Source organism: Arachis ipaensis, chromosome B7, assembly GCF_059453495.1.
Source record: "Arachis ipaensis isolate K30076 ecotype BB chromosome B7, ASM5945349v1, whole genome shotgun sequence".
NCBI lineage: Eukaryota > Viridiplantae > Streptophyta > Magnoliopsida > Fabales > Fabaceae > Arachis > Arachis ipaensis.
Window position 1 is genome coordinate 41,895,267 of NC_142442.1, and position 25,384 is coordinate 41,920,650.

Sequence of the window (25,384 nt, forward strand, 5' to 3'; positions counted from 1 at the left end):
TTAAAGAGATGAAGAAGAAGAAAGTAAGAAAAGAGGAGGAAAGAAGGAGAAAGGAGAGAAGAAAGAAGTAAGAAATGAAAAACAGGGCGCGACGCATACGCGTGCATCACGCGTACGCATGAAAACTGAGTTGGTCGTTCGACGCGTAAGCGTCGCCCACGCGTACGCATGGGTGGTCTGAAAGCGAAATGACGAGCACGCGTCAGGGACGCGTACGCGTGGGTGATTTTGTGCCCTTAGCACAGTTTCATCGCAAGGGCAGCACAACTCTCAGGTTAGCACGCTTATTACGCCGATTTTCCTATCCACGCGTGCGCGTGCTTGATGCGTACGCGTGGATTTCCCAGATTGCAGGTGACGCACACGCGTGATATACGCGTACGTGTGGATCAAATTGTGCGCAGAGCACACCAGTCGCACAATTCCATCACAACTTTCTCTTCATTGGATGGGATAGCAAAATTGGGAATCGACGCCCACGCGTGGCCTACACACACGCGTTGGTTCCCCCCTTTTTTTATGCAGAATGCAAAATGCAGCATGCAGATGAATATGCAGAAATTATGAATGAACACTAATAAAAATAAAATAGAATAAAAATAAGAATAAAATGAAAGATCATACTATGGTGGGTTGTCTCCCCCCTAGCACTTTTAGTTAAAGTCCTTAAGTTGGACATTTGGTTTGCTCCTTATCATGGTGGCTTGTGCTTGAACTCGTCTTGAAACTTCCACCAATGCTTTGACTTCCAATGAGCTATAACATCTCCAAGTAAATTTCCCAAGCTTTGATGGAGTTCTTCACAAGTTTTGAGCTCCCAAAATTGATCCTCTTGTATGTCGGGATCCCAAATCTTGTTTCCACACCCGTCTTCAAGTTGATCATCATTTTTCCACTTGGGTGGTGAGCAATTAGAATTCTCATTGAGACATCCAAACAGCCTCCTAGACCCATTCAATCGAGCTCTACACCAATTCTTGCACTTCAACTTTGAGTATGCAACCGTATTGAACCTTGCATGACAACTCTTACCACTAACCAACTCCCTCTTACTCTTATAGCTACAAAGAGCTCTAAGTTGCCCATCCGTCTCAAGCAAAGCATATTCAAGTGGGCTAATTAAGCTTAGAGATGAAAGATTTACCCACTTGAATAAAGGAATGGATGGTGATGGCTTTGGGGGAGATGTCCCCAAAAACTTTGGCAAGGTGATTTCTAGCTCCGTTTCCTTGAGCTCTTCCTTGACAAATTCCACCTCTTGACAAGCTTCTGCAACAGTAACCTCTTCCTCTAGTTCAATGGGAGAGAGTTCAATTGTAGGTAGAAACTCATTTACTATTGAACTCATCTCATGATTAACAGCTTCCAAGTTTTCAACCATGATATGCCTTGGAGGTTGTACACCTTCTTCAACATCAAATTCAAACGTCTTGGAAGGAGGCGCTATGACTTGAGTTTCCCATGGAGGTTCTGCATCTCCTAAGTCTTCGACCACCTCTTCTTCTTTGATAGTTTCGGCTTTCTCCACTTTCTCTAGTACAAAAGCAGACTCCTCCTTGATGTCTTCCCCTTCATGACAACTTTCCTCAAGGGTCTCAACTACCTTCACCTTTAGGGCCTCCTCTAGCTTCTTGTGAAGTATGAATTTGTGAAACTGATCCCTTCTCTTTTGTTTTGGGTCAGTAGCATCATTGGGATCATGTTGCTCTTGGATTGATGGATGTGGGTGCTCTTCCATGGAGGGCGGTGATGGGATGGAGAGATCATTATGTGGTTGAAAAGGAGGTGCACTAGAGCTTAAGGGTTGATTGTTGGGAGTATTCAATGATCCAATCTGTGAGGCGAGAGCTTGTAAAGCAGAGGTAAGACCGTTTAAGGTAGATTTAAGTGTGTTCTCCATGGCCTTTTGTCCTTGTGCAAGAGATTGAAGCATCTCGTCATAGAAAGATGAAGGAGGGCAATTATTTTGGAATTGGGGTGGTTCTATGTATGGTTCATATGGTGATTGGTAGGGTGGAGAAGGATTAGGGTCATATGGGGGTGTTTGGTGGTAAGGGGCTTGTGAGTACGGTAGTTCAAAATTATGGTGAGGAGGTGGTTCATAAGCATATGGTGGGGCTTGTTGGTAACTAGAAGGGGGTCCATCATATTCATCATCTTGGTACGCACCCTGGAATGGCTCTTGACCATAGTAATTTGGTGGAGGTTGGTTGTCACGAAAGGGTCCACCATAACTATTGTCTTAGGATGCATCGTAGAATGGTCATTGCCCATGGCACCTTGGAGGAGGTGGTTGCCGAAAGGGTTGATCAAATCCTCGTGGCTCCTCCCATCTTTGATTATTCCGACCTTGACGTCTTGGGTCAAAATCAAAATCGTCCCTGACCTTTTTTTGTTATTAAAATCATCCTCAACGTTACAAAACGTTATAAAATCATCCTTTTTACAAAAAATAATAATACTTTGACAATTTTATCCTTAAAATAAAAATAAAAATAATATTAAAAAAAAAAAGAAAAACCCCACCCCACCCCACTCCCAGCCTCTTCGGTCTCTCCCCCCTTCACCCCCAAAATTTTACCTTCCTCTTACTTTCAGATCTAACCAAACTCTCAGGCCCCTGACCCTCCTTTCCAAGTTTCAACTTTCTTCTTCCTCATTCTTTCGGATCATCAGTGAGGGGGTCTTCCATGAGGGGATCGTCGGTGGTGGAAGATCCGGTGACGCCGCTGCCTCCGATGGCAGGGAAGAAGGCAGCGCCGATGGCGGAGGAGGATGACGCAAGGAGCAAGTATGGGGAGATGATGGAGATGAAGATGGTGGTGCGGCATAAGGACTTGAAGGAGATCGTGGAAGCCATTAAAGAGAGCTTTGACAAAGCTGCGGTGGCCGGAGATCAGGTCTCTGAGATGCTCCAGATTAGTCAGGCACAACTCGATCGCAGTTTCAAGCAATTGAGGAGTTTGTTCTCTTCTTTTTGTTTGTTTGTTTTGATAATTGTTGATAATCAATTTTGGCTTTTTTATTTGTTTCATTTGTATGGTTACTGAATTTTTGGGTAATTAAGGGGGTTAAGTTCATTGGTTCTTGATGAGGTACGGAAGTTGGTGAATTAAAAATCATTAAAATGGTTACGTTGCAAGTATAGTTCTTAACTCACCGAAAATCTGCCTATCAATTTAGAAATATGTCACAGAGAGTTTAAATTAAAAATTACTGGGAGTTTTAAGTCCCAGGTCATCTCCCAACGAGTTGCAGAAGGTGTGCTATTTTATTAATCAGATGTTTCAAGAAGTTGAGTTAAGTAAATTGGAAATTAAATTGAGGAAATTTAATTAATATGAATAAAAGCCTTGACTGGGAGTTGATTAGTTGAAATTTCTACTGTTGATGGAGTGATTTTAAGATTAAATTATAATTAATGGTTGTTCTGTTTGGTTATCCTTTACTAGGTAAAGGAAAGTCAAACAAGTTGGAATGCTAGATCTATTCACAAGTTGCAACCCACTTAGTTCAAAGGGATTGGTGTTAGTGATTAGATAACAATCCAATAGTTAACCCAATTACAATTTTTCTTTCAATCCTTCCAACTCAAGAGTTCCTTTCAATCAACTCCCCATCAAGTGAGGGAACTACTCACTCATTGTAAATAATAAATTCATAACACATGAAAGGGAATTAAAAGAAGACATAATTATTGGAATGGAAAAATAAATTAAAATGGAAGAAATAATCCTTGTATCAAATAATCATGAAAGTATTCAAATGACAAAATTGAACAAAGCAAAGAACATGGAAGAATAAAACCAAGTTAAGAGAACGAACTAGAATGATGAGGTCTCGATGAGGAAATAACTCTTCTCAATGTTCCAATGCTAAGATCAATTCAAAATTAAAATTCTCCAAAACATAGAGAGGAAAACCTAAGGGAGTAAAACTAGATCTAAAACTGTCTACTGTATAGAATGAATGCTCCTTTTGTTTCTGCATATTCTCTGGCTCTAGTCTGCTGTTCTGGGCCGAAAACTGGGTCAAAATAAGGTTCAAAATCGCCCCCAACGAATTCTGCAGATTATGCAGATCGCACATGTCACGTGATCGCGTCATCCATGCGGACGCGTCATTCGCGTTTTTCCTTGCCACGCGTTCGTGTCGTCCACGCTACCGCGTCGCTTTAGCTTTTCCAATCCGCGCGGCCGCGTGTGTGATGCGGTCGCGTCACTACGAATTGCGCTCCTTCGCGCGGTCGCGTGAGCCATGCGACCGCGTCACTTCTCGCTGGTTATCTCCTCAAATTCTTGTGTTCCTTCCATTTTTGCTAGCTTCCTTTCCAATCTCCAACTCATTTATGTCCTGTAAAGTCTGAAACACTCAACACACAGATCACGGCATCGAATGGAATAAAGGAGAATTAAAAATAAGTAATTAAAGTCTCTGGGAAACAGTTTTCAAACATGTAATAAATTCAGGAAGGAAATCTAAATGCATGCTAATTTAATGAATAAGTGGGTAAGGATCATGATAAAACCACACAATTAAACACAATATAAACCATAAAATAGTGGTTTATCAGTTCTCCTTGACCATCACTTCTTCTCTGGACCCATTCCTTCCTTGATGAATCATTACTACTGCTACTCATCAACCTGTTTTCATTGTTCACGTTGTTGTCAAGATGCACTAGTTGCCTCAGTCCCACTTGGGCGGCAACAAAAACAGCATGATGATGTTGATGAGAAGGGTAGTTTGGAGGCGGTACTTGCGACAGTATGTTCTGGAAGCTGAGAGTACCTAAAGAAGACAAAGAAGAATAGACGGGTTGTTGGAAGTTAATGGCAGTAGTTGGAGAGAAGAAAGGGAAGAGATAAGGAAGTTGGGGTGCAGGTGGAGGGGGGAGGTTTTTTTATTTTTAATATTATTTTTATTAATTGATAAGGGTAATTTGGTAAAATAAAATAAAAAAGGATGATTTTATAGCGTTTTATAACGTTGAGGATGATTTTAATAACAAAAAAAGGTCGGGGACGATTTTGATTTTCACCCCAGACCTTAGGGACGATTTCAGTACTTAACCCTAAAAATTAATGAAAATAAACTCCTAAAACTAGAAATACTAACAAAGAAACGAAAAAGCAAATATTTACAATAACCAATAATAAGGCACACGTTTGTAATTCTCCGGCAACGGCGCCATTTTGACGAACGGATTTTCGCTAGTAAAGAATTCACAAATAAATTCTCGTTGCAAGTATAGTTTCTAAACCAACAAAGAATCCTTTCATACAAAAGTTTGGTTGTCACAAGTAACAAAACCCCTAAAAAGTAATAACCGAAGTATTTAAACCTCGGGTCGTCTCTCAAGGAATTGCAGGGAAGTATGTTTATTATTGGTTATGAGATTTTCTGAGAAATTTTTGGGAGTTGGAGAGTGGAAAAATAAATGATTATAAATTGAAGTAATGTAAATTAAAATAGATTTATATATTCGGAATAAAAAGCATTGACCGGGGGAATGATTATTTGGAAGTTCTATCCTTGTTGGATTTTCTCAAGTATAGTATCAAAAGGTTGTTATTTTCACTTAGTTAACCCTTACTAAATAAAGGAAAGTCAAGTGATTGAGCTAACTCTTATTCGCAAGTCCTAATCCTCTCCCTTGGGAAGGATTAGCGTTAGTAAATAGAGAATTAGCCAACAACTTCCAATTTAACTAATCACTTGAGCATTCCAACTCAAGGGTCTCCTTTTAATCTTAAGTCAAGTTGGGAGTCTACTCTGTCAACATGAATACCATCTTCGTAAAGTTATAAGAGAAGTAAAAAGGGAACATGGTAATTAAAATCAATTGGAAGCAATTAAACAAATAATAAAATTTAAATGGAAAAATACTTCTTACATTAATAAATTCTAAAAACAATCCAATGGTAACTCTGAACAAAGATTAAGGATATGAAAGAGTAAGGGAAAAAGAAAACAAACTAGAATGATAAAGACTTCAACGGGGTAGTGACTCTGTCAATATCCAACTCAAAAGCATAAAACTAGGAATCCTAAATCGTAGAGAGAACTGGGCCTAAAATTATGTGAATGAAAGTTGTCTCTTCATTCCTCCACTCTGCAGCCTCTAATATATATTTTCCGGGCCAAGAACTGGGCCAAAAACAGCCCAGAAATCGCTGGGGGCGAATTCAGAAACGCTGAAATTTCGCAGATGCACACGTGCGCGTGATGCACGCGTGCGCGCCATTTATCTGCAGAGCAACCATGACAAATTATATATCATTTTGAAGTCCCAGATGTTAGCTGTCCAACGCAACTAGAACCGCCTCATTTGGACCTCTGTGGCTGAAGTTATGGTTGAATTAGTACGAAGAGGTCAGGCTGGACAGCTTAGTAATTCCTTCAGTTTCTTGTATTCCTCCCACTTTTGCATGCTTCCTTTTTATCATCTAAGCCATTCCTACCCTATAAACCCTAAAAACACTTAACACACATATCAAAGCATCGAATGGTAATAAGAGAGGATTAAAGTTAGCAAATTTAAGGCCAAAGAAGCATGTTTTCAATCATAGCACAAAATTAGGAAGAAAGTGTAAAACATGCGAATTCTGTGAATAAATGTGAGAATAGTGGATAAAATCCACTCAATTAAGCACAAGATGTACCACGAAATAGTGGTGCATCAATCATAACCGTATACCGTTCAATCTCAAAGAGGCTCTTTTATTCGAAGAGGAAGAGGGGGAAGATTTGGAAGAGGAGGTCATTTTTCTAATCAAAGTAATCGACCTCAGTGTCAACTTTGTGGTTGCCAAGGCCATGTGGTTCAAACTTGCTTCCATAGATTCGATCCTAACTTTCAAGCTTATGGAAATAGCTCACAATCACAACAATCCACATTTCCTTACTCTAAAACACAACCACCACCACTATCATCACAGTTTCATCAACCAAGAGCTTATTTCTCAAATCCTTGGAATTATCAAGAATCTGTATGGTACCCAGATTCAGGAACAATTCACCATGTCACACCAGATTCACTCAACTTGCTGAATTCGAACTCTTCAATTCCAGATTCTGATCAATTGTTTGTAGGTAATAGTCAAGGTACGAAAATTCTAACTCAAGGAACTTCAATTCTTTGTGATAAAGACAGTAAAATCAAGTTTTTTTAAACAAATTACTTTATGTTCCTGAAATCACATAGAATTTATTAAGTGTAACTCAATTTGCTTTAGATAACCATGTATATTATGAATTTTGGCCTTATGATTGTATTATGCGTGATCAGAACTCTCAAGAAATTCTTCTCCAAGGCAAAGCTAGAAATGGCATATACTCCTTTAAAAACTTGTTTATTCTTGTGCCTAATAAGTCCTTAATGCATAGTTCTTTGAATAATTCTGTTTCTTGTAAGCATAGCATTATAGATTCTTCTATTAAGAAAGCATTTGTAACTCAAAGCAACAAAAATATAACCCTTGACCTTTGGCATAAACGCCTGGGTCACAGTTAAATAAAAATTGTACTTTCTATCTTGAAAACATGTGGAGTTTCTGCTCAATTTGATTCTAATTTTGTTCAAATATGTGAATATTGTGCTACGGAAAAAATGCATCAGTTGCCTTTTGCAAAATCTGAATCAGTCTATACAGCATCCTTAGACCTTATTTTTGTTGATATTTGGGGGCTTGCATCTATGATGTCTAGAAATAGATATAGATACTACATCTCATTTGTGGATGCTCATAAAAAATACATAACTATTTTCTTACTAACTCATAAATCTCAGTCACTACAATCATTGAAAATTTATAAACTGTTTATGGAAACTCAAACAGGATTGAAGATTAAGGCTTTGCAAACTGATAGAGGTATGGAATTCATGTCACACTCCTTCAGTCAATTTTTAACTAAACATGGTATTATGCATAGAATTTCATGCCTCTATACACATCAACAACAAGGTAGTGTAAAGAGACGACATAGGCATATAACTAAAGTAGGATTGTCACTTTTGGCTACTGCTGCATTACCAATGTTATTTTGGGAAGACTCCTTTACATCAGCAGTATATATCATCAATAGATTACCATATTCTGCATTAGATAATAAATCACCTTTTGAAACTTTATTTGAAAAATTACCAGATTATAAGGACTTTAAAATATTTGGATGTGCTTGCTTTCCTTATTTAAGATCTTCTAACAAAGTAAAGTTTGCATTCAAATAAAAAAAGTGCTTATTTCTTGGCTATGATAGTAACTACAAGGGTTATAAGTGCATGACTAAAGACGGGAAAATTCACTATTCGAGACATGTGATATTTGATGAAACTGAATTTCCTTACAATTCTCTATTTCACAATAAAAATATAGTAGTGAAACAGGATACAGTTAAAGATCTGCCAGCTTTTACATTCAACATTTCACCCAAGACTTCTAAAGCTCCCCAAACTCTACCTCTTCTAGATATCTCAGATTCTGCCTCATCAACTACTTGCCTTGACACTCAAAATACTGAGCATACCTCTTCTAGTACTGGCCTCAATCATAATCCTTCCATCTCAATTTCATGTCTTGAAATCTGTCAACCTTTTGAAAATGCTACAAACATTAATTCTACTACATCTTCTAATACTCACGATATGCTTACAAGATCAAAAACCAGAAACAATAGGCCTCAAGCATTAGCTATAACTTCAGTAGAACTTTATGATTTGATTAACAATACCTCAAAGAATGTTAAACAACTTTTTCAGTGTTTACACTGGAAAAATGCAACGGATACTGAAATTGAGGCTTTAGTAAGATGTAACACCTGTGATTTAGTTGAACCACCAAAGCATAAAACTATTATTGATTCTAAATGGGTATTTGCCACAAAAAGAGATCCGTTAGGCAACATCATCAGGTACAAATCCAGGTTAGTTGCAAAAGGTTTTTTGCAAGTTGAAGGCATAGATTACAGCCAAGTATACAGTCCAGTTGTGAGACCTACTACTGTGAGAATTGTAATTACTGTGGCTCTATCACGTGGATGGACAATAAGGCAATTTGATTTTGATAATGCCTTTTTGAATGGTATTCTTGAAGAAGAGGTATACATGTCTCTACCAGCAGGTTATCAATTTGGGAATGCATCACAGGTTTGTAAGTTGAACAAAGTAATCTATGGATTGAAACAAGCTCCAAGAGCTTGGTTCAATACATTGGCTGCTATGTTATTATAGTTTGGTTTTACCAAAAACCAAAAGTGATATCTCATTGTTTGTTAAACACACTAGTATATCTATCACCTTTCTCTTAGCTTATGTAGATGACATTGTTGTCACTGGAAGTGATACTGGTAAAATAGACAAACTTATCTCTGATCTCAATAAAATCTTTCCGCTTAAAGATCTTGGAAAACTTAGTTATTTTCTTGGGTTAGAATTCTCTTATTTAACATATGGATCCATTCTAGTTTCTCAACAAAAGTGTGCTCGAGATTTGTTACAAAAAACCAAAATGGACACTACAAATTCAATGCCTACCCCTATGGTCTCAGCCTTGAAGCTTACATCAAATGATGCTGAGCATTTTCAGGATCCAAAATTGTATAGAGAGACAGTTGGATCACTTCAGTATTTGACTATTTCAAGACTAGATCTTGCTTTCTCTGTAAACAAGGTCTCTCAATCCATGCACTCTCCAACAATAGAGCACTGGAAGGCTGTCAAACGCATCCTCATATATATTGTAGGTACAGTATCAGCAGGCATTAAATTTCAAAAATGTACTGACTTTAGATTACTTGCATTCACAGATGCAGACTAGGCAGGGGATTTGGAGGATAGGAAATTAATTACTGGCTATTGTGTATACTTAGAAAGCAATTTGGTATCATGGAATAGCAATAAACAAGCCAAAGTTAGTCGCAGTAGCATTGAGGTAGAGTATAGGAGCATGGAAGCATCTCAGTCAGAACTAGTGTCTATACAGCAGCTTCTAAAGGAGTTTCGAATTCCACAAGCAATGGCACCTACTATTTACTGTGATAATCAAAGTGCTTGCTCATTAGCTGCTAACCTGGTCCTGCATACTAGGTGCAAACACATGAAAATTGACCTTCACTACCTAAGAGAGATGGTGAATCAAAAACAAGTCTATGTCCTACTCCATATACCCTCTATAGATCAGATTGGGGATATTTTTACCAAATCCCTCTCATCACCTCTATTTCACAAATTTCGAGACAAACTTAGAGTGGTTCTTCAACCCACTGCTAAGTTTGAGGGGGCTATGAGTGAATATAAGTGAATTAGTCTTTATTGGTTTTGATTGTTGTTAAACCATAGGTACTTTCACTATATATATTGTATTACTCCATTACCCAGAACTGGTGGTACAATTACAGTATATGAGTTTCAGTTTCACTTCCGTGTCTCAAGTCTTCTTCTCTAATTCTATTTTCTGCGTTAGTGAATGAGAACACTCTCATGCTTCTAATTTTTTACTCTATCTGAATTGTTGTTAAGGGCCATGTTATCTATCTTCTATCCTATATCATATATCATCATCATATATAATGGGAATATGAGAAAGATTAATTTAGTTATATAATTCAAAAAATATATATTTTCTTGCTACTACTAACCTTTTAATTAAGTTACATATCATTAGTCATCTCAACCAATGACATTTTGACTTTTAGTTATCAACTCGATTCCTTTAGTTTAGTAATCAAACATACTTTAACCATATTTTGAAACATTGATGGCCAAAAACAATAAATTCAGATGACACGACTACAAGAAAAGCACCCATTCAGGTACACTTGAAAAGTGTAGCCAAAAATAAAAAAAATGATGCCTTAGGTAAAGGCTATGCTTTTTAGGCTTTGGAGACGCTTTTCTGGGGGATGCCTATACCAGTGTTGCCTATTCTCAAAGGCTATGCTTTTCTGTATCAAAGGCTACGCTTCTGGGCTTTTGGAATAGGGTGCGCTCTTTAAGTGATGCTGTCCAGGACCAAAGGCTACGCTTTTCAGCACTAATGGTTACCAGAATTCAAAAGAATAGGCTACACTTTTCAAGAATACTACATCACTTTATAAACGTAACAAATAGTATACCTATAGCTACTCTGTATAAGTGTAGCCTTTTTTCCCTCAATTTTTTTAAATTTCTGTTTATATATATATATATATATAAACAGAAATTTCTAATAATCTTTTTATCTAAAATCTAATATTTGAGAATATAATTATATATATAATCCTGTATTTTTAATTAAATTAGTTAGTTATTATAAAATAAAAATAAATACATAATAATACCATACAATAATCTTTAAATAATAAAAATTATCCTGAAACAAAATATATTTATATAATGAACCAAGAATATTAAGATAATCATAATTTTGAGTATTCATACATCTCACACTAGAATAAGCATACTCATATCAAAATATGCATGAGACCACTTAGAGTTTACTACTAATAAATTAGAAAAAAGCAAAATATTATATCATACAAATGTATCTTCTAATATTCTATAAATATAATCAGCTCTTCAGCTAAATTGTCAGAAAGCAAGTGCTGAAAAATATTCCATAAATATAATCAGCTCGTCAGCATATGGTAGAACATCATCACAGGTTTGAAGCGCTCTGAGAGAGTCTTTCCAATTTCGGAGGACTACTTGATTGAAAAAGGTTTCAGCTTGTGAAATAAGATTACCTTCACCATATTCCTCAGTCATTTCACGATTCTCAGCAGCGCACCAGAGGTACACAACATTTGAAGCTTTAAGTTCAAGTTTCACACCATAGCAGAATTTTGCGACAAGTTCAAATGTCTTGGCCCCACTAGGAATGCCAGGTAGGTGTATGACACATTCTTCCTTAGACTCAGAAGCTTCTGCAATCAGTCTCTCCAAAACCCCACTTTTAGAGAGCAAAGGGAACTGCACCATGTGTTTGAATTAGCTTATTTATATTCAAGTTTATCAACATCCTTTAATCAAAATGGTACTGAGGGGCTGCCTTTCAGCTAAGAAACTATTTTATGTAGAATTACAGCACCAAATACAGTTCGTCACTACATTAAATTTTACAAAATGGTCTATGAACACAAGCAAAGATGATAGTTCTTTCTTTTAAGTCCAGAACAACTCCCAAACGATTTAAATTTCAACAATACCAATAGTAACATGAAAATTGACATCATATGTTAACAAAAGATCATATGGGCAGTACATCAGCTATATATAATAAAAATATATATTAAAAGAAATAAACATTATATACCATGTGAAGATGGAAGGACATTTCACCCACTTCGACAACAATGTCACTGGGAAGCCCAGTTGTGCAGAACCTATAGTCATAAGGGCAATAAAAAAATGCTTACACATTATGTAAAAGTGGAAAAATTTGAATAACAATTCCAAAAGACACAACACAACAGAGTCGTTTGAAATGGTCTAATTTGAAAATTAAAGGCAAGAAAATTATCATCATTGGAAACATTTTTTCGAACAAATGCCATTCTGAGCAGTAATAAAAGAAAAGAATGGAAAAACTTGAAACATAGTAATAAAGTGTGCATCACAAGGCCATTTAAATGGACAGCTGTTGCCTATAATGCAGAAAATACAAGCAAATTAAATAAAGCAATAAGCTATGATAATTAGAAGCAAAATCAAATGAAAAATATACGGTAATCTAGACTATCTTAGAGCAAACACTGAAAAAAAGAAGTCATGAAACACTTGTGTGTTTCCATTTTACATGTTGGCCTCAAGTACCAAACCCAACTTCAAGATACTTCATCCATAACTAGATAAAATAAGACCTCCACAAAATGAACTATTCATCCTGTATCAAATTACTACAGAACCATATTCCTAACCCTAAGACTTTACAATGCACAAACATGTAAACAAAAGATATAACCTACAAAACACAGATAAAAAACATCAACAAAACTGCAAAATCCTTTTTTCTTTTCTTTTTCTTTTTTTGAGCTTAAGAAAATTACAATTTACCACTCAAACACATTAAGAAAAGGGTGTATACCATGTTTGCCTTTGACATTGGAAAGCATCAGGTTCGGAACCCAATTTCACACAAGCCATTTCACTCAAATTCCAAGAAAGAGATACAACAATTCAGAAACCGAGCTCAGAGAAGAACAGAGGTAAACTGAAACCCATCGAAACCCTTAGATCACTTTATCAAGCTGAATTCCTTAATAAGCACCAAAACCGAAGCTTCTAATTCTTGAGAAACGCATTGATGCATATCTACTAGTCAGGTACGTGATTTTCAGTTTCAGTTTATCAATTGTATTTGTGTGGATTTAAGCTGTTTTGTTTAGTTTCTTTCTTTTTTAATGTTTATCTAATTTTGTACCTATATTTACAGGGTTTTGTACATATAAATCAAGCAAATCTAAATCAAGCATAACTAGTTCTCAAGTAGGGGAGAGTTATCAGCAAACCATGTCTCTTGTCTCTCAGACTGGAAACGAGCAAAACAAGAATTTATGAATAGTCTGTCGTGTAAGAACCGCGACTAATTAACTGTTTAATTAAATTGCCCAAATTAGATTCCAAAAATTTAGAACGAGAATTAGGGAAATTAAATATGATTTTTGGACTCAATAGATTTTTCTGAGTCAGAAAAGGTATTTTTTGAAAAACCGAATAAAACCATGAAACGGCAACCGAACTGGTTAAACCGGTTTAAGTCTGTCCGGTACTGTCCGGTACTGTGCGATAGCTGCACCGTTTACGGCCACGCGATCACCGCTGAGAGCTCTACATAACCCACCCAAGAAACTGGTAACAAAATCACGAAATCCCTCTCAAATTTTCCTTTAAAAAATTCAAAATTTTAGGGTTTTGTTTTGAGTGAAAATTTTGTTTTGGTTGTTTAGGTGCTAATCATTAGTGAGAAAATGTTGGGTTCTATCCCAAATTTCAGTGATTAAGGTAAGATTTCTCAAGAACCCTTGTAAATTGATTAATTGTGGGTGTTAGATTTTGATTTATATGAAACGTATGATGTTAGTTTGAATATTGGAGCTTGTTGGAATTGCTTTGGACATGGAGCATTTGGAGTGGAATTGGTGACTTAGTGGTTGAAAGCTTGATTTGCATTCAAATTGGGTTTTTTGTGCGTATTGGGAATCGGCCAAGGTATGGTTTTGGTTTTCTCTATATAATATATAATATTTCTGGACACTTAGGCCAGTGACGCATAGGATAGGTTTGGATTGAGTTGGTTGTTGAATTTGTTGAATGATGAATTATGATGATTTAATAATTTTTAGTATGTTGATGTATTATGAGGTTGAAATTGATAAAAATGGTGCGGAAGATTTAGATTCAGCTGGAATGAGATTGATTATGATGCTTGGTATTGATGGATTAATGATTGATGAATGTGATGGTTGAGAATGGGTGCTAGTGTGATATAATTGATATTTGAGTTTGAGAATTATATGATACGAGTAGAGGGATTGTGACACAAATGGTAAAATCTGATGTGGGATGGAGTTGAGGTGGTTTTGGTTGTTAAATAGGAAAATTGAGAACCTTGTGAAATTTTTGTAAAAATGGATTTTCGGTGAACTTTGACAGATCATAACTTGAGCCTCAGTTTTCAAAATTTGTTGAAAGTTGCTTTAAATTAAAGTTCATTGAAAAATATTTAAATGGATATAAAGTTTATAGAAAATAGATTTTTGTAGAGGGAGTTATGATCATTCAAAGTTTGGTGTCAAAATCTGAATTCTGCAATGTTGCAGAATTTTATGATTTCGGGTTTGTGTGCGCACGCACACCCCGTGGATTTTTGAACCTGTGCGCACGCACAGCCTTGTGCGCACACACACACGGGGACATGGCTATGGTTGGGAGCGCTAGCACGCTCTTTGTGCACACACAACCAACAAAGTTTTGCAAGCTGTGCGCACGCACAGCCTTGTGCACACGCACACACTGGAAGGTGCAGTCTGTTAAGGGTGTTCGGACGCATTGTGTGAGCGAACAGAATTGGAAAATTTTACTCTTGTATGTACGCACACCTCTATACATACGCACACATCTTGAAAATCCTCCTGGGTGTGCGTACGCACACCCCTGTGCGTACGCACATTGCCTTGTTTTTCAACAAAAATCTTGTTTTTAACTGTTTCACCTTTCCGGCAAGCTTGCAAACTTCTGTGACACCTATCTAAGACTTTTTAGGTTGTTTTTGGATGTCAAAACATAGAGAACGGAGGCTTAGGTTTCTAGTGTTCTGAGGATGGGTTTGGTTGAGTGAGAAGGAAGAAGAGTATATTGGTGGTTACTGACAATGAATTGAGAAAGTGATGAACTAATGAGTTCGTGATGACTGGTGAAAGTAGTGAACTAATGAGTTCAAAATGAAATGATTTTTGAAAACCACTGAATTACTATGTTATGCTAAGAATTATGAGACCTTATGCGCCTGGCAGGGATGGTGGTTAATCCCACTTACGTTGAGATGTGAGGTCTGTGGCAAGAGTATCCCACCCGCATCCCTTCAGATCATTAGAGTGTGCAGGCACAAAATCCTGGACGGTGTTCCGAGCACTATATCTCGGGCGTTCTTATTATGATTCCGAAGGGCGACATCTCCATGGAGATGTGTCGGGTTGGCAGTTGAACCGACAATGTGATATCACAGCCAATAGGAAAGGCATTCATCATGTGCATCTTTTATCTGTTTGTTTGCTTTGTCGACTTGAAATTGTTTGCCTAATTGTATAACATGCCTAATTCCCTAATTGAATTACTTGACATATATGCCTATACTTATGTTTTACTTGCATTGTATTAATTGTGTATTCTACTGGGATTGAGGAGGTTCGGAAGGCGGTGGCGATGGGATCGCATGAGGATAGATGGGTGAATTCTGTGGGACAGCGGAGAACTGTTAGATTAGAAAATCCCCTAAGTTAGATTACCCCTTTTATTATGTTATGGCTTTCTGTTATGCTTTAATGTTTTAGTTATGCTTTAAGATGAATCTTGTGATGGATATGAAGTTCTAGGATTGTCTCTGGCATCCCAGAGTCTTATATCTTACATCACTGGGCACTGTTACCATACTGAGAACCTCCAGTTCTCATACCATATTCTGTTGTTGTTTTTCAGATGCAGGTCGCAACCCACCTCGGTGAGTTGCTTTGATGGTGACAGAGCGGAGGATCCTGGATATGTTTTGGAGTCTTTTTTTATTATTTTGTCTATATCTGTCACTTTTGTATTTACTTTTGCCTAGAGGCTTACTTTGAGAGAAAAACTTGTATAAGCTGTTTTAACTTTCAGGATTCTGTATTGTCTGTATATAGCTAAACGGCTTAAACTCCGCGAGCCATGGCTAGATCTTTATACTATTCTACTCTTATATTTTGTTATATTATAATTATATCTTGTGCTTCATTTAGTGTAGCTTCGTGAGTACATTTATCGCTTTTCAACTCTGTTTTTGAGCTGTATCCTTCATCGGGCTTCTAGAATATATTATTTCCTTCTATATATGTATGTATAAGATTTAGAACTATTGTAACCTTTGATTAACCTTTTCTTTACGACGTGAGGTAACTCTTAGGATAATTAGGGTGTTACATTTAGTGGTATCAGAGCGGTTTATCCTCGTGAGCCTGAGGGATGGACCGATTGTGCTTCATTGCATACTCTGTGTCTTTTTCCTTGATGTTATTTAGGTTATTGATATTGCATAGCATGCTTGTTTGTGAGTGCCTTTTTGGGATAATTAAAGCACTAGGCTTCTGATATTGAGATTAATCACCTTGATATCAATTGTTTGGTGTAGACAGGAACCCTAATGGCTACTCGCAGATGAGGTCGTACATGTTCACGAGGAGAGAGTAGAAATGAGAAACCGGCCGATAACCATGCCGAATTCATGGTGGCAATGGCTAACCTCGCTAATACTATAGAGGCGAATGCTGCTCCGACTCTGCAAGCTGTGCAGAGGTTAGGTCAGCCAGCTGGAAACGGAAATGGTGAAGGAAACAGGAATGATAATGCTGAAGGAAACGGTGATAACATGGGAGGTGCTCCGATAACCTTGGCTACTTTTCTCAAGCTTCATCCGCCAAGTTTTAGAGGTCAAACCAATCCTACGGAAGCAGATAATTGGTTCCATGACATGGAGCGTGCGTTACAAGCACAGCATGTTCCGAACAACTAGTAAGTAGAGTTTGCTGCGTATCAGCTTTTGGGAGAGGCTCAGCATTGGTGGCAAGGAGAATGCCGCTTACTAAAGCTTCAAAATGCCGACATCCCTTGGGATGTATTCCAGATGGATTTTTATAAGAAGTGCTTTCCTGAATCTACAAGGGAAGCAAAGGAGATGGAGCTTATGCAGCTGAAGCAAGGTTCTTCGTCTGTGGTGGACTATACTAGCCGATTTGAGGAGCTCTATACGTTCTCTAGGGTGTGTCAGGGTGCCCCGGAGACCTATCAAAGTTGGAAATGCATTAAGTATCAAAGGGGCTTGAAGGATAACATCATGACTGCTGTGGCCCCTTTGGAGATTCGGATCTTCTCCGATCTTGTGAACAAGGCGAGAGTTATTGAGGAAAGTGCAAAGATGGTAGCCTCGTCAAGGGACACTCGTGGATTAAACACTAATCGGGGACGTGACAAGTACTTCCAACCGAAGGGTCAGAATTTTAAGAGAGGAGGATATGTGCCTCAAGGTCAATGAGGCTTCAGAAAGAACACTTATGATCAGTTTTAGTATGCCAAAGGGAGAGGGAATCAGAGTAAGATTTCTCCAAATTTAACTTGTGTGCGTTGTGGGCGTTTTCATCTGAATGAATCTTGCAAGATTGGTATAGGTGGTTGCTTCAACTGTGGATTGCCGAGTTACATTGCGAGAGATTGCACTCGGGAGAAGAAGAATCAGAATGTGGGCCAGAACCAACAAGGTCGGGTGTTTACTGTGAACGCCAATGATGCTGCTAAAGTGGATCCGTTGATCAGAGGTATATGCTTAATTGGTGATAAAACTTTAGTTGCATTGTATAATACTGGAGCTTTGCATTTGTTTATTGCATTTAACAAAGTTGAGGAACTAGGATTGAAAGTGTCAGAATTATATTTAAATTGCATGTACATATTCCGCATCAGACAATTGTGACTATGTCAGGTTGTAGACAAGTAGGTTTCAAGCTTGAGGGTAGAAACTTTGTGCATGATTTGATTTGTTTACCACTGGTTGGGTTGGAGATGATTTTGGGGTTTGATTGGTTGTCAAAGAATCGAATTTTGTTGGATTGCTTTAAGCGGTCAATTCAGTTTATGCCGGAAGGAGAAAATGGAGCAGTGGTAGCTGAGGGTTGTTACCTGAACTCTGTAATAGTGCATTGTAGTGGAAAAGAGTGTCAGGGTTATATATTGTTGGCTGTAAATGCGTTAGGTGATAATCAGAAGTTAGATCATATGTCGGTAGTTAGAGACTTTTCGGAAGTGTTCCCGGAAGATATTCCTGAGTTCCCACCTTAAAGGGAGATTGAATTTGCGATTGAATTGGTGTTGGGAGCCGGACCAGTATCGATTGCGCCATATAGAATGGCTCCGATAGAGCTGGTAGAATTAAAGACTCAGTTGGAAGAGCTTCTGAATAAGAGGTTCATTCGACCGAGTGTATCACCATGGGGAGCGCCAGTTTTACTGGTAAATAAGAAGGATGGAGGAATACGACTTTGTGTGGATTACTGACAGCTGAACAAAGTGAATGTGAAAAACAAGTACCTGTTGCCTAGGATCGACGACTTGATGGAGCAACTGCAAGGAGTTGGGGTGTTTTCCAAGATTGATTTGAGATTCGGTTACTATCAGATAAGGGTGAAGGAGAAGGATTTTCCAAAAACTGCGTTTAGGACGCGTTATGGACACTACGAGTTTGTGGTGATGTCTTTTGGGTTAAAGAATGCACCTGCTGTGTTCATGGATTACATGAACAGAGTATTTCGTCCATTTTTGGCCAAATTCGTGGTGGTTTTCATAGACGACATCTTAGTTTCTTCTAAGACGGCGAAGGAGCACAAAGAACACTTGAGAATTGTGTTGCAAATCTTAAAGGAGTGGAAATTATATGCTAAGTTGTCCAAATGCGAGTTCTGGAAGGAGGAGGTAAAGTTCTTAGGTCACGTGGTGAGCAAAGGGGGAATAGTCGTAGATCCTTCGAAAGTAGAGGTGGTGATGGAATGGGAAAGACCAACGACGGTGACAGAAGTTAAGAGTTTCTTGGGCTTATCCGGATATTACCGGAGATTCATTTAGGGATTTTCCCGGATGGCATTACCTATGACCAAGTTAACCCGGAAGGAGGTGCATTTTATGTGGACGTCGAAGTGTGAAGAGAGTTTTCAAACCTTGAAACAAAAGTTAACTTCAGCACATGTTTTAATCTTACCAAAACCGCACGAACCGTTTGAAGTGTATTGTGATGCGTCACCAAAGGGTTTGGGTTGCATGTTGATGCAGCACCGGAACATGGTGGCATCGCGTCAGCTGAGACTACATGAGGAAATTACCCAACTCATGACTTGGAATTAGCGGCGATTGTGTTTGCGTTGAAGATTTGGAGGCACCACTTGTACGAAGTGAGGTTTAGCGTCTTTTCTGATCATAAGAGCCTCAAGTACATCTTTGATAAGAAAGAGCTCAATATACGTCAGAGGAGATGGATGGAGCTTTTGAAAGATCACAATTTTGAGCTAAGTTATCACCCTAGAAAGGCGAACGTGGTGGCGGATGCGTTGAGTCGGAATTCCTTAACGATAGCTTGGATGAGAATCAAGGAAGAGGAATTAGTGGATAAGTTTGTAGATCTCAAGTTGCATATTGGTGAAGTTGCTGGAAGAGCTTGTTTGAATCAGTTGCAGATTTCAAGTACTTTTAAGTTAGAAATTTAGAGGGCTCAACAAGATGAAACAAAACTTCAGCGACTATTTCAACCGGTTGGCAAGAAGAGGCATGGAGAGTTTACTAAGGATGATGAAGGGTTGTGGAGATATGAATGGAGAATTTGTGTGACGGATGTTGGGAGTCTGAGACAAGATTTGTTGTCAGAAGCTCACAATAGTGGGTTTTCCATTCATCCAGGAATTACGAAGATGTACTATGATTTAAAGAAGATGTTCTGGTGGCCTGGGATGAAAGGTGATATAGCTACGGATGTGTCTAAGTGCCTGACTTGTCAAAAGGTAAAGATAGAGCATCAGAAACTGTCGGGAATGTTACATCTACTTGAGATTCCTCAGTGGAAGTGGGAAGGAATTACGATGGACTTTGTGACCGGTTTACCAAGAACTAGGTCGGGATTTGATGCGGTTTGGGTGATTGTGGATCACTTAACCAAGTCCGCTCAATTTCTACCTATTCGAGAGAATTATTCAATGGAGGAATTGGTGAGATTGTACATCAAGAAGATTGTAAGGTTGCACGGTGTGCCATCGAGCATAGTGTCAGACCGTGATCCCCGATTGACATCAAGGTTTTGGGGAGCTTTCCAAAGGGCTTTCGGTACGAGACTATGACTCAACACAACATATCATCCGCAAACTGATGGACAGTCGGAAAGGACTATTCAGACATTGAAAGATATACTAAGGGCGCGTGTTTCGGATCAATCTGGAAGTTGGGACCGTTACATGCCATTGGTGGAGTTTGCGTACAACAATAGCTTTCATACGAGCATTGGGATGGCTCCGTATAAGGCCTTGTATGGATGGAAGTGCCAATCTCCACTATGTTGGTATGAAGCCGATGAAGCAAGTGTTTTGGGTCCTGATTTGGTAGCAGAGACTACTGAGAAGATTAAGAAGATTCGAGCAAGGATTCTAACTACACAGAGCCGACAGAAAAGTTATGCGGATCAGAGAAGAAAATCGTTGGAATTTGAAGTAGGAGAGCATGTATTTCTGAGGGTTACTCCAACAACTGGGATTGGAAGAGCAATCAAGATAAAAAAGTTGAATCCGAGGTATATAGGACCATTTGAGATTCTAAGGCGATTCGGGCCAGTGGCATATCAAGTAGCTTTGCCACCTCACTTGTCTAACTTGCATGACGTATTCCATGTTTTACAACTCTGTAAATACACGTCGGATGCGGCTCATGTGTTAGAGCCCGAGACGGTCGAGTTGAGGGAGAACTTGACATTTCAAGTCACGCCGGTGCGTATTGACGACACTAGTGTGAAGAAACTACGAGGAAAGGAAGTTTCATTAGTTAAAGTTGCTTGGAAGTGGGCAGGAGTTAAAGAGCATACTTGGGAATTAGAGTCCGAGATGCGGAAGGATTATCCCGAGCTATTCTCAGGTAATCACTAAATTTTGAGGACAAAATTTCTTATTTGGCGGGGAGAATGAAAGAACCGCGACTAATTAACCGTTTAATTAATTAGTTAAATTGCCCAAATTAGATTCTGAAAATTTAGAAGGAGAATTAGGGAAATTAAATATGATTTTTTGACTCAGTAGATTTTTCTGAGTCAGAAAATGTATTTTCTGTGAAAAACTGAGTAAAATCGTGAACCGGCATCCGAACCGGTCGAACCGGTTTAAGTCTGTTCGGTACTGTGTGAGAATAATTGAAAACAGTAGAAAACCTTAGAAAAATATTAGAAATTGAAAATCGGGCATTAATTTTAAAGGTTTGGCCCAAAGTTAGGCCAAACGGGCCAAAAATGCTAACGAGTTGGACTGGACCCAAGTTGAGCCCAAGACCAACATATAAAACACCGCATTAATGAACCTATCAGCACACAACACACTCAAATATAACATAACTCAGCTGAGAAGGAAATAGGGAAGAGGGTTCCAAATTTACTATTCATCTTCAACTTCCTAAGCTCATAACTTGAGCTACGGAGCTCCGATTGCCGCACAGTTTGCGGCCACGTGATCACCGCAGAGAGCTCTACAAAACTCATACAAGAAACTGGTAAGAAAATCACGAAATCTCTCTCATATTTTCCTCTCAAAAATTCGAAATTTTAGGGTTTTGTATTGAGTGAAAATTTTGTTTCGGTTGTTTAGGTGCTAATCATTAGTGAGAAAATGTTGGGTTCTATCCTAAATTTCAGTGATTAAGGAAAGTTTTCTCAAGAACCCTTGTAAATTGATTAATTATGAGTGTTAGGTTTTGATTTATATGAAATGTATGATGTTAGTTTGAATATTGGAGCTTGTTGGAATTGCTTTGGACATTTGGGAGAATTTGGAGTGGAATTGGTGACTTGGTTATGGTTGGAAGCTTGATTTGCATTCAAATTGGATTTTATGCATATTGGGAATCGGCCAAGGTATGGTTTTGGTTTTCTCTATGTAATATATAATATTTCTGGACAGTTAGGTTAGTGACCCATAGGATACGTTTGGATTGAGTTGGTTGTTGAATGATGAATTATGATGATTTGATGATTTTGAGTATGTTGATATATTATGATGTTAAAATTGATAAAAATGGTGCGGAAGATTTGGATTGAGCTGGAATGAGATTGATTTTGATGCTTGGTATTGATGGATTAATGATTGATGAATGTGATGGTTGAGAATGGGTGCTAGTGTGGTATAATTGATATTTGAGTTTGAGAATTATATGATATGAGTAATGGATTGTGACACAAATGGTAAAATCTAATGTGGGATGGAGTTGAGGTGGTTTTGGTTGTGAAATTAGAAAATTGAGAACCTTGTAAAATTTTGGTAAAAACGGACTTTTGGTGAACTTTGACGGATCATAACTTGAGCCTCAATTTTCAAAATTTGTTGAAAGTTGCTTTAAATTAAGGTTCATTGAAAAATCTTTAAATGGATACAAAGTTTAAAGAAAATGGATTTTTGTAAAGGGAGTTATGTTCTTCAAAGTTTGGTGTCAAAATCTGAATTCTGCAATGTTACAGAATTTTAGGATTTTTGGTTTGTGTGCGCACGCACAGCCTTGTGCGCATGCACACCCCGTGGATTTTTGAACATGTGTGCACGCACACACGGAGATATAGCTACGGTTGGGAGTGCTAGCACGCTCTGTGCGCACACACAACCAACGAAGTTTTGCAAGCTGTGTGCACGCACAGCCTTGTGCGCACACACACGCTGGAAGGTGCAGTCTGTTGAGGGCGTTCGCACGTATTGTGCAACGGAACAGAATTGGAAAATTTTACTCTTGTGTGAACGCACACCTCTATGCGTACACACACATCTTAAAAATCTTCTTGGGCGTGCGCACGCACACTCCTGTGCGTACGCACATTGCCTAGTTTTTTAACAAAAATCTTGTTTTTAATTGTTTCACCTTCCCGGCAAGCTTGTAAACTTATGTGACACCTATCTAAGACTTTTTAGCTTGTTTTTGGATGTTAAAACATAAAGAATGTCTTGGGTGGAATTATTTCGGTATTTTTAGTAAAAATTAGAGAACGGAGGCTTAAGTTTCTGGTGTACTAAGGATGGGTTTGGTTGAGTGAGAAGGAAGAAGAGTATATTGGTGGTTACTAACAATGAATTGAGAAAGTGATGAACTAATGAGTTCGTGATGAGTGGTGAAAGTGGTGAACTAATGAGTTTAGAATGAAATGATTTTTGAAAACCACCGAATTACTATTTTATGATGAGAATTATGAGACGCTATGCACCTGGCATGGACAGTGGTTAATCCCGCCTGTTGAGATCACGGCGGTGGCGTAAGGACAGTGGTTAATCCCGCTTACGTTGAGATGTGAGGTCTGTGGCAAGAGTATCCTGCTCGCATCCCTTCGGATCACTAGAGTGTGCAGGCACAAAATCCTGGACGGTGTTCCAAGCACCATATCTCAGGGATTTCCATTATGATTCTGAAGGGCGACATCTCCATAGAGATATGTCGGGTTGGCAGTTGAACCGACAATGTGATATCACAGCCAATAGGACAGGTATTCATCATGTGCATCTTTTATCTATTTGTTTGCTTTGCCGACTTGAAATTGTTTGCCTAATTGCCTAATTGAATTACTTGACATATATGCCTATACTTGTGTTTTACTTGCATTGTATTAATTGTGTATTCTACTGGGATTGAGGAGGTTCGGAAGGCGGTGGCGATGGGATCGCATGGAGGATAGGTGGGTGAAGGCTGTGGGACAGCGGAGAACTGTTAGATTAGAAAATCCCCTAAGTTAGATTACCCCTTTATTATGTTATGGTTTTAAGTTATGTTTTAATGTTTTAGTTATACTTTAAGATGAATCTTGTGATGGATATAAAGTTTTAAGATTGTCTTTGGCATCCCAGAGTCTTATATCTTACATCACTGGGCACTGTTACCATACTGAGAACCTCCGGTTCTCATATCATATTCTGTTGTTGTTTTTCAGATGCAGGTCGCAACCCACCTCGGTGAGTTGCTTTGATGGTGACAGAGCGGAGGATCCTGGATATGTTTTGGAGTCTTTTTGATTATTTTGTCTATATCTCTCAATTTTGTATTTACTTTTGCCTAGAGGCTTACTTTGAGAGAAAAACTTTTATAAGCTGTTTTAACTTTCAGGATTCTGTATTTTCTGTATATAGCTAGCTGGCTTAAACTCCACGAGCCGTGGCTAGATCTTTATACTATTCTACTCTTATATTTTGTTATATTATAACTCTATCTGTATCTTTACTTCACTATTCTTAATGCAACCATTAAGATCCCCCATTTGATTTTTGACTAATTTTTCTGTTCTTGTTATACATAATATACATAGGTTGAATCTTTAACTGCAAAGTTGGAAAATGCTCTTGGAAAAATTGAAGTGGTATGATGTAACATTGCTCTGCTACATTATCATTTTAGTCCAGTTGTATCTTTAGTGTTTTTATTACAGACTGCATTATTATCTTAATCTCTTTGCTTGTAGAATCTTATTCCCTATCTATACAGCCGACACATTTCAGTTCTCTTACTGTTGCTGGTTATTTAACCTCATTTATGAAGAAAATAATGTTCTGAAGAGCTGTCTTCTTTACGAGCATTTATCAAAAACTCTTATATCACACAAAGGCACGAAAGCTTTAAAGGAATGCTTGTTTCTGTTTTTAATAAGCTTCTAGTTTAGGTTTCAGGAATATTACCTGAGATGGATGAAACATTTTTCAAAAGAATTGTTCTTATGATTGCTTCGTCGTGTTAACCCCACCTTAGCTTTATTCTTGTTCTTGTTCTTGTGATTACTTCCTGCAATCTTAGCTCTTAATGATGGTCCTCTCCTATCATTAGTTTCTGAACATTTGGTACCAAGAGTATCAATCATCATAGAAGTTACAATAAAATTCTTAAAAGGAGAAATGAGGGTACAAGAGTTCA

The 25,384-nt window shown here is 38.1% G+C and overlaps 2 protein-coding genes across 2 annotated transcripts; one reads left to right on the forward strand and one right to left on the reverse strand.

The window, feature by feature from the left end:
* Positions 1 to 11,466: 11,466 nt before the first annotated feature.
* Positions 11,467 to 13,376, reverse strand: LOC107607065 (BTB/POZ domain-containing protein At1g30440-like). The gene is made up of 3 exons (XM_016309053.3): positions 13,065 to 13,376; positions 12,294 to 12,363; positions 11,467 to 11,950 (listed from the first exon to the last, which is right to left on the reverse strand). The coding sequence occupies exons 1-3, from the start codon at positions 13,121 to 13,123 to the stop codon at positions 11,570 to 11,572; spliced, it is 510 nt and encodes a 169-aa protein (XP_016164539.1). The 5' UTR covers positions 13,124 to 13,376; the 3' UTR covers positions 11,467 to 11,569.
* A 7,384-nt stretch (positions 13,377 to 20,760) lies between these two features.
* LOC148550955 (uncharacterized) lies at positions 20,761 to 21,390 on the forward strand. Its single transcript, XM_088494678.1, has one exon. It carries the CDS (start codon positions 20,761 to 20,763, stop codon positions 21,388 to 21,390), a length of 630 nt encoding a protein of 209 aa, XP_088350804.1.
* Positions 21,391 to 25,384: the final 3,994 nt, after the last annotated feature.

Excerpts from the sequence above, each read along its gene's own strand:
- LOC107607065 (XM_016309053.3), bottom strand. The coding sequence starts at position 13,123 with ATGGCTTGTGTGAAATTGGGTTCCGAACCTGATGCTTTCCAATGTCAA. Across the intron at positions 12,364-13,064 it reads CAATGTCAAAGGCAAACATG|GTTCTGCACAACTGGGCTTC; the intron begins GTATACACCCTT and ends TTATGACTATAG. Across the intron at positions 11,951-12,293 it reads TGTCCTTCCATCTTCACATG|TTCCCTTTGCTCTCTAAAAG; the intron begins GTATATAATGTT and ends CACATGGTGCAG.
- LOC148550955 (XM_088494678.1), top strand. The coding sequence starts at position 20,761 with ATGGCTCCGTATAAGGCCTTGTATGGATGGAAGTGCCAATCTCCACTA.